At 42.7% G+C, this 13,772-nt stretch overlaps 3 protein-coding genes across 7 annotated transcripts in view; 2 read left to right on the top strand and 1 right to left on the bottom strand.

Moving 5' to 3' along the window:
• Nucleotides 1–4,959, top strand: part of LOC132455731 (drebrin-like protein A) — a 7,446-nt gene extending 2,487 nt beyond the window's left edge. Inside the window, exons 6-22 of one of the 5 annotated variants that reach the window (XM_060049678.1) lie at nt 1–55; nt 153–304; nt 484–538; nt 737–817; nt 983–1,134; nt 1,352–1,406; nt 1,510–1,596; nt 1,741–1,892; nt 2,042–2,102; nt 2,180–2,254; nt 2,510–2,621; nt 2,932–3,177; nt 3,463–3,537; nt 3,644–3,693; nt 3,979–4,033; nt 4,127–4,279; nt 4,819–4,959. The exon at nt 1–55 is cut by the window's left edge and continues 23 nt beyond it. In XM_060049678.1, coding sequence (XP_059905661.1) covers nt 1–55; nt 153–304; nt 484–538; nt 737–817; nt 983–1,134; nt 1,352–1,406; nt 1,510–1,596; nt 1,741–1,892; nt 2,042–2,102; nt 2,180–2,254; nt 2,510–2,621; nt 2,932–3,177; nt 3,463–3,537; nt 3,644–3,693; nt 3,979–4,033; nt 4,127–4,266 — 1,603 coding nt within the window. In that variant the 3' untranslated portion in view covers nt 4,267–4,279; nt 4,819–4,959. Of the gene's footprint in view, nt 56–152; nt 305–483; nt 539–736; nt 818–982; nt 1,135–1,351; nt 1,407–1,509; nt 1,597–1,740; nt 1,893–2,041; nt 2,103–2,179; nt 2,255–2,509; nt 2,622–2,931; nt 3,178–3,462; nt 3,538–3,643; nt 3,694–3,978; nt 4,034–4,126; nt 4,762–4,818 lie in introns of those variants that run through there. The other 4 variants (XM_060049679.1, XM_060049676.1, XM_060049680.1 and 1 more) reach the window with 4 other exon arrangements.
• LOC132455733 (cytochrome c oxidase subunit 5B, mitochondrial-like) lies at nt 4,867–6,905 on the top strand. The gene is made up of 4 exons (XM_060049683.1): nt 4,867–5,027; nt 5,663–5,733; nt 6,030–6,129; nt 6,486–6,905. Exons 1-4 carry the CDS (start codon nt 4,931–4,933, stop codon nt 6,596–6,598), a joined length of 381 nt encoding a protein of 126 aa, XP_059905666.1. The 5' UTR covers nt 4,867–4,930; the 3' UTR covers nt 6,599–6,905.
• A 684-nt stretch (nt 6,906–7,589) lies between these two features.
• LOC132455732 (cytochrome c oxidase subunit 5B, mitochondrial-like) lies at nt 7,590–10,917 on the bottom strand. Its single transcript, XM_060049682.1, has 4 exons — nt 10,768–10,917; nt 9,789–9,859; nt 8,842–8,941; nt 7,590–8,059 (listed from the first exon to the last, which is right to left on the bottom strand). The coding sequence occupies exons 1-4, from the start codon at nt 10,862–10,864 to the stop codon at nt 7,947–7,949; spliced, it is 381 nt and encodes a 126-aa protein (XP_059905665.1). The 5' UTR covers nt 10,865–10,917; the 3' UTR covers nt 7,590–7,946.
• Nucleotides 10,918–13,772: the final 2,855 nt, after the last annotated feature.

The raw sequence follows: 13,772 nt of genomic DNA, 5'->3' as shown, positions 1-13,772 counted from the left end.
CGCCAAAGATGAGATTCAGAGCACTGCCAAAGAACGTTTCTGGGGCCAAACTCAGGTTTCATTTGTTTTATTCAAAGCAAAGATTCTAAAGTATCTATCACTATCTCTCTTTGCTCTCTAAATCCTATGCAAAACCATGTACTCTGATGCAGAGGGACGAGAAGATGCCTCCCAAGGTGGACGGTAAAAGAGTGGAGGAGGAGACGTGGAGGGTGGAGCGAGAGAAGAGAGAAAGGGAGGAGAGACAAGTGAGAGAAAGAGAAAAAAGAGAGAAAGAAAAGAGCCCTTCGATTATTTGGAATAGGTATATGTTCTCCAACACGCACGCACACACACACACACACACACACACACACACACACACACACACACACACACACACACACACACACACACACACACACACACACACACACACACACACACACACACACACACACGCACGCACACACAGAAATAACCCAGTGTATCTGTCACTTACAGGAGTTTTCAGAAGATAATAGAGATGGAAAAAGGAAATATGGTGCAACAGAATACGGTAAGAAGAGGTAGAATTGTGTGTGAAAGTGTGAAAACACACACACACACACACACACACATACATCCTACATAATGTCACGATTGGCACATTACATTTGTATATTAATGCCCTGTTCCTGGTGTGGTTGAAATCCTCAAAAATCCTTACTAAAATGGCACATTACGTCAGATTTCATTAAGCTGTGTTATGTTATAGCAGGTTTCTGTTTACAAGAAAATCAACGCCAGAGATGAGATTCAGAAAACTAGCAAAGATCACTTCTGGGCTCAAACTCAGGTCTTTATTCAAATGCATCTACAAATACTAAATCCCCCAAATGGTTTGTTTCATTGCATGTTTAATTTATCCATGTATATAACATTACTAACTATTATCTAATATCACCAATTTATTTAGATGAATACAAAAATCGAAACATAAAAAAATCTCCTTCCTTTGCAGAAGGAGGAGGAAGAACGTAGAAAGGAGTCCAGTAAGCGGGTGGAGGAGGAGAAGCAGAGGGTGGAGCGAGAGAAGAGAGCACTAGAAGAGAGACAAGCTAAAGGAAGAGGAAAAGGAGGCAATGAAAAGAAGGCCTCCATTATTCAGAATAGGTTTGTGTTGACTGACACCCCCCCCCCCCCCCCGCCACACACACACATACACAAACGCATGCACGCACGCACACACACACACACACACACACACACACACACACACACACACACACACACACACACACACACACACACACACACACACACACACACACACACACACATACCCACACATACAGAAGTGTTTTAATGCTTTTGTTTCTATCCCATACAGGAGTTTTCAGATGATACTACAAATAGAAAAAAGGGATAAAGAGCAACATAAAATGGTAAGATAGAAAAAACTAACAAGTCATGGGTTATGTTATTGTTCAATCACATTTTGTTAAATTATGGTATGTTAGGTAACCTTATATGCTATCCAATATTTAGTTACATCAGGTTCCCTCTTACAAGAAAATCAACACCAGAGATGAGATTCAGAAGACTGACAAAGATCACTTCTGGGCCCAAACTCAGGTCTTTACCCTTTTTCAAATGTATTTAAAAAAATACACAATTTCACACAAAATCCTTAACAAATATGAACCAACTCTACCTGATCATTTATATTCCACCGTTATTTTTTCTAATTGTTGCATTTTATAATGCCCTGTTGTGCAGAAGGCGGAGGAGGAACATAGGAAGGAGTCCAGAAAGCGGGTGGAGGAGGAGAAGCAGAGGATAGAGCGAGAGAAGAGAGAACTAGAAGAAGGACAAGCCAAAGAAAGAGAAAAAAGAGACAAAGAAAATAGGGCCTTGATTGTTCAGAATAGGTATGTTGTCACACACACACACACACACACACACACACACACACACACACACACACACACACACACACACACACACACACACACACACACACACACACACACACACACACACACACATGAAAGGTTCTTTAACCCTTCTGTATCTTCAGTTTTCAGAAGAAACAAGAAATGGAAAGAATTGATAAAACGCAACAGAAGATCCACACAAAGGTACAATCCTATTGAGTGCATTAAGGTTTTTTCCCCTTTATTGTACAACTCATCTATTAAGCTTGTGTGTGTTTCAGTACGAGGAACTGAGGCCCAACAAAACCTACCAGAACAATGGGATCCAGACTGGCGAATCAGTACAGAAAGCCAACGTAAGTTTAAATAAGTGTCATATGACATTGGCCTACTATTATCACAAATCAGACTTTAGATGATTGGACTTAAATCTGATGGAAGAAAATATCAAAGCTGGGCAAGGGGGGTGTTTCCCTTTCTTCTCTTGTTTCATAATTGTTTCGACCAACTGGGTCATAGGCCTTCTCGATCCAAGATGATTCACATACTTACGTTGAGTTTGCATCATCTCCTTCCTCAAACTAAGCTCTCCTTAATACAACTGCCCACAGGAAGCCAAATTGTTGATATCCCAGAGGTCCTTTAACCCAAGAGACGTGTTTAAGCAGCAAAACCAGCAGAGTCCCGTCGTCAACAATGGAGCACCCCTCACTCCACAACCAGGTATGACCCACAACTACGCAGGCCCCCTGTTTTCCCTCCAGGTTTTTGGTTCATTGGCCAGCATAAGCCATTTCAAAATGGCAGTGACGTAACAAGAAGAGCGTACCAACACAGATGGATGTAGACGGATCAGCCTACCAGCCTACCCAGTGGACTGAACCAACTGGTAGAGGACACTCCCACTTGTGACGTCACTCTGGGGAATCCTTTTGCCAATCAAGATCAGGCCTGGTTGTGAAATAGGGCCCCTTTAAACCCCATCTATGACACAGGACACAGCAATCATTTCATGTGCTCTCATATTGTCCAGGGAAACTGCGCAGCCCCTTTCTCTCCCAGGACTCAAGCGACGGCGGAGCTGCGGGCCCTGAACCGAAGCGTCGTCCCTCGCCCTCCCCTGCTCCGGTGGTACGCAAGGCTCCTAGATCGTCCTCCTCGTCGACCATCTCAGCGGGCCGCGGAGAGATCGCCGCCTCGCCCGTTAGATCGGACCCACCCATGGAGTCTCCCTCCAGTGCACTCTACGAGAATGACCTCCCACCTGGTCAGCCCACAGGTCAGATACATACCCAGATAGTAACAATAATAACTAATGGGGCTGTGGAGCTCCAGCATTACCCGGTGGAGATACATCTGGTGTTTACTCAGCAACAAGACAAAGTGTTGTTGACGTGGGGCTAACATGTCTCTTTCTTCCCCCTCCCTCTGTCTTTGTTACTTTGCTCCTTCTCTAACCTTTCCTCCCTCTCTCTCTCTCTCTCTCTCTCTCTCTCTCTCTCTCTCTCTCTCTCTCTCTCTCTCTCTCTCTCTCTCTCTCTCTCTCTCTCTCTTCCTCCTACAGACAATGCTTCCTCAGAGGATGAATGGTCGGATGAATTTGAAGACGACGATGACTACGATGTACTTGAGGGAGCTTGTAAGACGCTCAAACAAAAAGCATGTGGTCATTTTTTGTGAAGTCAACTACTAATAATTTATCATTGGTTTTATTTGTTTTCCTCATCGTGTCACCACTGGATCAGATGAGAAAGAAGAGCCGTTGTATGAGGACCTGTACGAAGAGGTTCCAAACGTAGGTTCACACGCCTGTCTCCGTTTTCCCCAGGCTCTCAAACATGTGTTCAATACTAACCAGAAACCCCCATGCAGTCATAGTCACAAAAAGCAATTCATCCCCCCAGATGTATGATTGATAGATACAATGATCAGCCTATGTACTCGCCACTGTGCTGATCTATCCATCACACATCATCTGAGAGGATACTACTCTCCAGAATACATTTCTGAGGTTAAATCCTGAGATTAAAGTCTTTAGGTTAACCCTTGATAATGAATAGAACACCTTTTCACATTTCAGTTGACGGTTGAAGACCAACCGCTAAAGGCGAAAGCTCTTTACAACTACCAAGCTGGTAAGATACAGCAATTACAAGACAATTAATGCAACAATTTATAAAAATATCGTCCACCAAATTGCATAAAATCATCTCAATTTTGTTTTTCAGTGGATGACACAGAAATCTCCTTTAACCCCCATGACCTCATCACCGGGATCGAGAAGGTGGACAGGGGATGGTGGAGAGGATACGCTCCTAATGGACATTATGGGCTGTTCCCCGCTAACTACGTGGAGCTTCTCCTCTAGGCACCTGGCCAATGTAATGCTCATGTCGCTCGTCCGTTAAAGTCAGCTTTAAATGAATTACAATGCAGCTGTTGGCAACATCTGAGGATCTGAAGTTATCTAGAAAATAATCCAATATTTTAATTATTATTAGGTTCTGAGTTTGATCCCCAATGTCTACCTGCATGAAGCCAAACCACATGTTTCTGAAATAGTGAAACACAATGGATTGGTTCCATGCGAAAAGAGCATAGGATGTATTTGCTTCCTGAGTAGTTAATAGTATCGGCCCTCTTATAAGGCTGCTACCCTAGTAACCTACTCTGGCTGAACATCCCTGGCTGAAAGACGACTGCATGGGCCATGGCCCCAATTTATTTTCATGGCCTACGTTTAACCTTTTCTTATCATTCAAAATAAGTTATTGACCAAGAGTAGGAGCCTAATTGTACTATTGCAGTAACAACAATTTTGAAATTAAATGATTGATGACTATTTTTGTCATTCAACAAATTACTTTTCGTTTTGAAAAATAATACTTGTTTACTATTGCTGTCCTGATACTTCGAATAGTTGTTCCAGCTTTCTGAGCGCCAGTATCGTCACACGCTGACGCGCACGTACTCCGCCGCCTACGTCAAAATAAAGCGACGGCGGCTTAAAGTTGTCAAAAAGAAGGGGCAAGATGTCTGCAAGGTTACTGCTCCGTTCTGCCTTTCGGGCAACCACCACATTCCGGGCTGCTATGGCCCCTTCGATGTCTCGTACCATGGCGGCTGGAGGTGAGCTTGGCGCAAAGATCCAGAAACGAGAGGGGTTTGGGTCACAGAGGTAGTTCTGTTACAGGGACGGAGACACTGCGGAAGGCGGAAGGGCTACAGCCTCCTATACCAAATGTGCCCGTACGTCTAAATAAAGCATACGTGAAGACTGAAAGTGCTATTTACATATATAACCTATATTCCAGTTGTCTCTCCCAGATGCTTACTCTTGCCACTTTGAAGCTAAACCATGCCTGTGTAGGTGACCGTGTGGTTCACTTTTACCAGACATGACAGACAAACTGACTTATGATCATATCGATTCGGTTTCTGACTCAATGCATGATTGGCTGCACAGCAGGGGAAATTCCGATGACTACCGAAAAGTCTGCTTAAATGATTGTGAGGGTCATCCAAGCACAAAGCCACATTCTATTTACAGCATTTAAATGTTACAAACCGCACACACACATGTATAAACTGCAAAGGAATTGATTCTTATCAATGTAAATGTATGTATGGTTTAAATAACAGAAGATGTGATTACACCTTTAATCTCACTAAGAGACTTGATCTGAGTGTGTGGGCAATGGTTGAGCAATGATTGAAGCTGATAAAGGTTTCCACATCGAGTGTTTCCACTGGTCTGTGATCAGGTATTCCCACCGATGAGGAGCAAGCCACCGGCCTGGAGAAGGTCATCATGACCGCCGCAAAGACCGGAGCGGTGAGAGACTTTTAAGAAACATATTAGAATCATTGTCATGGAAACATTATCCACATTTATACCATTATCTGTTGAAAGTCAAAACTCAATCTCGCTAGCATTATTTGGGAGAATCATAAACCAATACAATACAAATGATATCCTGTGCTAACTGTTAATGTAGTGGCCTTATGGATATGGCAAAGATACTGTATATGCAAGGACATGAAATCAAAGACTTCTTCAATAACATGTCCTAATATTAAGGAGCTCATATTGTTGGGATAAGCGCTTCATTCTAACGTCTGCCCTCTCAGGACCCCTACAATCTGATGCGGCCCAAGGAGTACGCTGGCTCCAAGGCGGACCCCCACATGGTTCCCTCCATCACAGACAAGAGGATCGTGGGCTGCGTCTGTACGTCAATGACATAATCCTAACGCTCATACTGCTGTCTCTGTGGTTAATAGTTAGCCTCTGTGTTTCTGCACGTAATGCATATAAAACTAGTCTGATATTTTCCCCTGAAAACCGAAAACAGTTTATTGCGCTTGACTCTTCAAGTATGATCAGGAAGGCCGACAGGCAAAGCAACCAAACTAGATGATGTTAACGTTTTTGTGATATCCTCCATAAAACATAATTCGTCTTTATTCTGACTGATCAAAACACATTGGTCCCACTGACATCTGGCTCTTCTGGAAACGGTGTCATGTTGTGGAAGGAAGCAAATCCTTCGATGTAATGCCGGTCTCCTCCTCCTCTCCCTGCAGGTGAAGAGGACAACACGGCCGTTGTGTGGTTCTGGCTCCACCAGGGGGAGCCCCAGCGCTGCCCATCCTGCGGGGCCCACTACCAGCTGGTGGCCCACGAGCTGCCCCACTAACTTATACCACCACACCCGTCTCCTCAGCCCCCTCTTTTACATAGAGCTGTTTATACTCCTGTTATGTCCTTGATTATTCCAGATGCTGTCAGAGCGAAGCTAAGAGGAACTTGACAACGAGGTCATGGATCTTGAAGTTGTCTGTGGGACTTGATTTTACTTTTTAACCTCATCTGCTTTCGGCATCGGGAGGCAGTATTGTATTTCAAATATTTCCATTGAATTGCAGTTTACATAGTCGTGTACTGTACCATATTGCTCTGGGTCCATTTGCTTATATTGAACCAATAAAGACTTGACTTCTTGACTTTTATCCTAACAATTGAAACATTTGAATATAACTTCAGTATAACTTCATGCAATTCCACGTATTTTGATAACTCGTGAAGAGGGTTAGAAACGTTGTTCTATACCTTACAATGCTAACATTGTAAGGTAATATCTTCCTCCAAATTCCGTTTGCAAACAAGTCTCCGCCGGGACCTCCAGATGACCCACCCCCTGCTGTGCATACTTTAACACAGTAACCCCACGACAATCTCTTCCTCCAAATTCCATTTGCTAGTACACCAGAAGTAAAACTGGAGGAATTCCAAACTTTAAGCCAGTTGTTATGTTTAGAATTGTATCTTACCCTTCTGCATCCGCTAGACTTTGAATTAGACTACCATTGAACAAACCTTAGCCTTCCAGGAGAAACGTTAAAGGTCAACCTGTCACAAGATGGCGTTCCCATATTTATGATTTAACCGTGAGATTTTGAATTCAAGTACCTTTCTGGATATTAGGCCATCTTGGCTCTAGTTCTGTGTGGTGGACCAATAAAAACAAGACAAATAACGATGTTGAAAGGTCAGTATCTTTGATGTGAACATGTTTCCTGAATCAAGTTCCTTTAACGTAACAAAACCTGGCCAGAAATCACTTCAGCTCTGTTGAATGATTAATTTGACTACAGCCATTTGAATAGAACAAAGACCAAAAACAGACATGTAGGAGTTCAAGACTTTATTGTTTCATTAAGCGCAATTGGACCAGGAGTTAAGATTGTACAGTACATGACAATGTAAACTGCAACACAATGGAAGTCTGCAGAGAATAAAATTGTGTCCCAAGGTTTTTGTAAAACACTAAAAGATTAAACAAAGCAAAATCAAAAAAAAACAGATGAGGTTGAAAAGTTGAAACGTTCTGTGTTGGAACAAAACCCTGAGATCAGATCAGACAAATATAAAATCTTACTTGGGAGTCGTTCCAACATCATCTGGAATATTTAAGAAGTGAACATTTACGTTAACATGGGTAATAATAATAGAGGTGTATGCGGAGACGGGTGTGGTGGTGTAAGTTAGTGGGGCAGCTCGTGGGCCACCAGCTGGTAGTGGGCCCCGCAGGATGGGCAGCGCTGGGGCTCCCCCTGGTGGAGCCAGAACCACACAACGGCCGTGTTGTCCTCTTCACCTGCAGGGAGAGGAGATCGGGTGAGGAGCAGAAACACATGGGCTGCATAGAGAACCCTTCAATCAGGTCCATTTGATATCAATGGCCCTTAATCAGTTAAGGGCTAAACATGCTTTATTTTACAAAAACCCGGAAGTCCACTATAGGGCAAGGAAGAGCTCTCTAAATCCAAGTTAAGAAGCCATAAGAAGAACCACTGACAGAGGCTGTCCCATTTAAATACCATCTACTTTTGAAATCCTGGGTTCTAGCAGGTAAAAGACAGTTTGAAAAACTAACCAACTGGTACCAGGCTTTGTCCATTTCCTAAATAAGTTTCGATTGTACATTGACACCTCAGGTAGGAATGTGTCGAGTAAAAAAAACGACTACATGTGTACTCAAGCCAGTGTCAGCTAATGCAAGGAGAAACCCAGCTCGATGAGGAGAACCCAGCTCGATGAGGAGAACCCAGCTCGATGAGGAGAACCCAGCGCGATGAGGAGAACCCAGCGCGATGAGGAGAACCCAGCGCGATGAGGAGAACCCGGGAGTTGGGCGTCTTGCTTTGGCACAGACTACACCCTGAGCTACTGTACAGGCGGCAAACACTAGGAGTTGGGCGTTTTGTTGTGGCAAAAGCTACTGTTGACATTTAATCACTTCCTTATTGTTGCGTTACCCAGGAGTATACCCCGTGACTTCTGGTATAACATACGCCTTCTCCATTTCCTGTAAAACTGGGCCCCTTTCAGAAACCAATGGGTACACGGTGCCTGACAAAAACCAAAGAGTTGACGTACAGACGCAGCCCACGATCCTCTTGTCTGTGATGGAGGGCACCATGTGGGGGTCCGCCTTGGAGCCAGCGTACTCCTTGGGCCGCATCAGATTGTAGGGGTCCTGAGAGGGCAGGCGGAGGTTTAAGGAAAGACAGACATGAAAAGATTTGACATTCTATTTTGCACTTAAATATATCTCTTGAGTTAATTTGGGTATTTTTCCTATAAATGTGTTCATTGTGGTTTCCCAGTATCCTACTAGTAACAGAACTATGTTTTCCTGAATTCTTAGGCAGTCTTGTGCACAAAAAACCTCTTGGGACAAATATAACAAAGAAAATAGGACACATCCATCACCATGCAGTAAAATATGCAAACATTCAATTTATGACTTGATGTTGACGACTATCAAAGAAACCCCCTTTCACATAATGCTTCTTTAAAGTCCCAAATGTTAAATAAATGAAAGAACGAATTAGCCATCAAAGTTTTGCTTTACATCAGCAGCTTCTTCTACACCAGGGATCCACTGGAAACGCATCATTGCTCACCATCAGCAGTGCATCAACTTGCCGCTAAATGTCCTCCCCAAGGCACTCTCCCCGATAACTTAACATTTCATAACACCAGACAGCAATCAAAGTACAAAGAATGATGTCGAATTCACGGGTGAAATCATGTATGGGTGTCGTTCCTCTGCCAGAACTAAAAGCGGGCTGATTGGCCTCCCTTCAACACCGGCATCGTGTCCACAACAACACAGTTGGAGTACATCTCCTTCCATCCATAATCACAGCAACATGGCCCAGCAGATTGAAACTCTGATAAATGCCCATTAAAACGTGAAGCTCGATGGCTCCAGTGGAGGCGAGCCGTAACAAACACTTCCCAACACAGTGTGAGGGTCGTCTGAGCTGACAGCCTGGATCCAGAGTCCTGGAAGACTCTTAGGGGAATAAAGGTCTCACCGCTCCCTCCTTGGCAGCCGTCATGATGACCTTCTCCAGACCAGTGGCTTGTTCCTCATCAGTGGGGATGCCTGTTAATATATGAAATATATGAAGATTTAAATGCAGTATCCGATAAAGATTAACCAAAATCCATGGTATGTGGTATGGCTCCATGGTAGGTGTAGTCTGTTCTGTCTAAATACAACTGACGTCATGCATGAGAATAGAGAATGCTTAATGTAGTGCTCAAGACATTTCTGTCAATTTTAGATACACAAATAAGATGTTTCCAATGAAATAGCATTTCTAATTATATTGAGAAGGCTGGGATGAACATGGCTCAATCCTTCTGCCCCTGCCAGATATAAGACTAGGTGCCATGAATAGAAACCGCCGTGCCATATGACAGGGGGATGTTTCTTCAATGTGGTCAAATCAAATTAAAAGTGTGTGGTCCATATTCAGAGCTAGCCAGCGCTCGTTTATTTTATCATGGAGACTCTTGGTGGAGCTAGGCCAACAAGGATGCAATTGTATTCTATATACGATTACCTATACATCTATTCTGGTCTGTTATTATTGGAGACAATCGCATAGCCGTTTAAACATGAACACTAAATGGGATCGTACATATGTAATGATTTACTCTGCGTCCCACGCTACCATGATCCTCATAATAACTTAGTTCAACCTATCCATTCGTCCTGTAGTGTGCTATAGATACCCTTCAAGAAGAGCACGGTACATGCGATTACGGTGACAGCTAAACCATATTATCAGGGATTCAATGTGACCCAAGTTACAATACATTTGTGGTTGACATTATTGCCTTTGATATTGGCCCTACAATCAGCCTTACTTCATCTCAATAAGGAACTACTTCAGTCAATGGCAAGGCATGTCCTTGCCTGGCCTAAAACCGCAACCACTACGGCTAAACGTGTGAGATTTGGACCCCCAAAAAGCTTATATTCCATATAAGCCGTCCCCGTCTTACCTCCAGCAGCCATGCCCCGGGTGTGGGTGAGGGCCGGGCAGGCCCGCGACACCGTTGCGGCGCGGAGCGCGGAGCGGAGCAGTAACCTTGCAGCCATTTCTTCTTCTTGTTGTACGACGGGACTAGACTGTCGCGCTATGATGACGTAGGTTCCGCTATATATCGCTGGTCGCTCATCCTAGAACGTAGAGCAACGGTTTAAGGAATATTAAAAAAGGACATGGAAATATGAGAAAAGGCGTTTGAATGAAACGATTAATTTACACCAAAAGTTTTTTATTTTCTAAAATGCACTTTCCTATTTCCTAGAACATACAGAGGAAAAGTATACACAAAAGCCTGTAGTGAGTGGGCTATCCACATGGCATCAGGATTTCCACTAGATCTTTCCATATGATTTAAGATTCGAGAGGGTTGGAGCGTCCCTGGTCCGTTCTGTCCACAGTGAAACATCTTCTACTCAAATTGTTTATTTCGAACCATATAAAAAAAAAAACTCCCCCGAGTTTTCAGTGGATTATTGTAATTTAAAGGGAGGCGATAAACAATTTCTTTCTCGGATGTTAATGTTTTTTTCATAGCAGGAAAGATAGACAAGTCACGGGATAGGCGACGATGACTTCATTCTGAGTGTGTAGAGAATAAAGTCTCTGAAGGCGTTTCAATTGTTTCAAACCTTGCACATCCTCAATGTACCAACAGAGGGCGCTCGTCAGCAATATCAAGAGTCCTCCAAATCAATATCGCCCAACATCTTTATCCTTGTAGGGGGCGTGAATTAATAATGCACATTACAAGTTGTTTTATTGTAATCAGTAATTGCACATTCCTCTACCCGAAATGTGAGCGGTCATTATTTCAGTCTTATTTTAGAAAGGCCCAACCGGTAATTTGAATTGTACTGGTTATTAATTATTCACATGGATAATTGTTGATAATGCCCCAACAGTATGCCTGTGTATTATTCTAAAATCAAGAACATTAAAATGACTCATAATAATGGTTGTAATTATGACACAAACGACCACTCTAATTGTGTTCTAGCTACAGTCTTCCATCTCATGAAAGAAAGAGCTGATGAGTCTTCAATCATAGCAATCAATTAGGTTAAGTCTTGACTCTGGTTGAACAGTTATTGAAATAGATGTGCATGTTAAGACCAGAGACACCATCTTATTTAACCGTAAGAAGTATTGGATGACGTCCATGTTATGCAATCAATGGTGTAATGATTTTCCAAAAAAAAATAAAGAAGTGGTTCATCGTTTTCTCAACTTAATTTAACGCTAGAATGGCAAGATTAATCAGAAGATGAATAATATTTTGCATCAGATATGACATAAAATGATTACCTTAGAATTTGCCTCATTCGGTTAATCAAAGATATTTGCATATAACAGAGCCTTTTTATGTGAAAAGACTCATGTATGTAATGATATCTATGCATGAAGATGTAGCCTATGACTGGCCCAATGCATATTATAAGGACCGTTTTCACCCAAAGCGTCTTTGTGCATACCTAATGATTCCTATAACATGGTGTTCAGGGAAAATCTATTAATACCTGCAATACCTTCATTCATGCCGTCTAAGTATGAGTAGTCTTAGTGGGAAGAGCTACATAGGTATGACCTTTGAACGAAAAAGCCACTACATATATAGTTAATCAGATCTACAGAGGCCGATGGCCTATTCCTCTTGAAATAGTGAACTTGGAAGATAAACGTAGTACATTCGTTTTTTATATCTTACAAGTTGTTGATCGATTTTCTTTCTCTCTCTCACTCTCTCGTCTCTCGTACTCTCGTGTGTGCATCTGTGTGTGTGCTCATATGTGTTTGTGTGTTTGTGTGTGTGTGTGTGTGTGTGTGTGTTTGTGTGTGTGTGTGTGTGTGTGTGTGTGTGTGTGTGTGTGTGTGTGTGTGTGTGCGCATGCTAATGTGTATGTGTGCATGTGCAGGTGTATTTGTGTGTGTGTGTGTGTGTGTGTGTGTGTGTGTGTGTGTGTGTGTGTGTGTGTGTGTGTGTGTGTGTGTGTGTGTGTGTGTGTGTGTGTGTGTGTGGGTGCATGCTCATGTGTATGTGTGCTAATGTGTATAGGTGTGTGTGTGTGTGTGTGTGTGTGTGTGTGTGTGTGTGTGTGTGTGTGTGTGTGTGTGTGTGTGTGTGTGTGTGTGTGTGTGTGTGTGTGTGTGTGGGTGCATGCTCATGTGTATGTGTGCTAATGTGTATAGGTGTGTGTGTGTGTGTGTGTGTGTGTGTGTGTGTGTGTGTGTGTGTGTGTGTGTGTGTGTGTGTGTGTGTGTGTGTGTGTGTGTGTGTGTGTGTGTGTGTGTGTGAGTGTGTGTGTGAGTTTACCCGCTGCGACACAGTGTCCATTATTTATAAGAATGAGAACTGCGGGGTGAATGGTTCAAAAGAGTGTGAATCCACAACCGTAGAGAGTATAATGTATAGAGTGTAGAGTATAGAGCATAGAGTTGAGAGTAGAGTGTAGAGTGTAGAGTGTATCGTATAGGGTATCGAGGACGAAGTGTAGAGTATACAGTATAGAGTTTAGAGTAGAGCATAGAGTGTAGAGTGTAGAGTATAAAGTTTAAAGTAGAGTATAGAGTGTAGAGTATAGAGTATAGAATGTAGAGTAAAGAGTATAGTGTATAGGCTACAGTATAGATTGAAATATGTGAAACGAACGAAGATCGCAGTTTCATTATAAGACGAAGGCTGTCTAAAGTGCCCCTGGGTATCTAGAGAGGAACGTTTAAATCAAATTTATTGTTATGATAAGTATGATCATTCTAGTTTCTTATTGCCAGGTTATAGGAATGGTCGAAGCCAATCATCTGAGAGCAATTATTTAAACGATTTCGTTTTGCGACTTTTTCGGTTTTCGGTTTAATTCCCAGAGGAGAAATATCGCGAAAATACTAAAAGCGATATGGGTTAAGAATTAGGAGGGTTTGTTTCTAACGTGATTTTGATCCTTGGCCTAAACGATTCAGAGG

Source organism: Gadus macrocephalus, chromosome 4 (genome assembly GCF_031168955.1).
Source record: "Gadus macrocephalus chromosome 4, ASM3116895v1".
In the NCBI taxonomy this organism is placed as follows: domain Eukaryota; kingdom Metazoa; phylum Chordata; class Actinopteri; order Gadiformes; family Gadidae; genus Gadus; species Gadus macrocephalus.
Note: the sequence above shows the minus strand (reverse complement) of the source record. Positions and strands in the feature narration are given on the sequence as shown.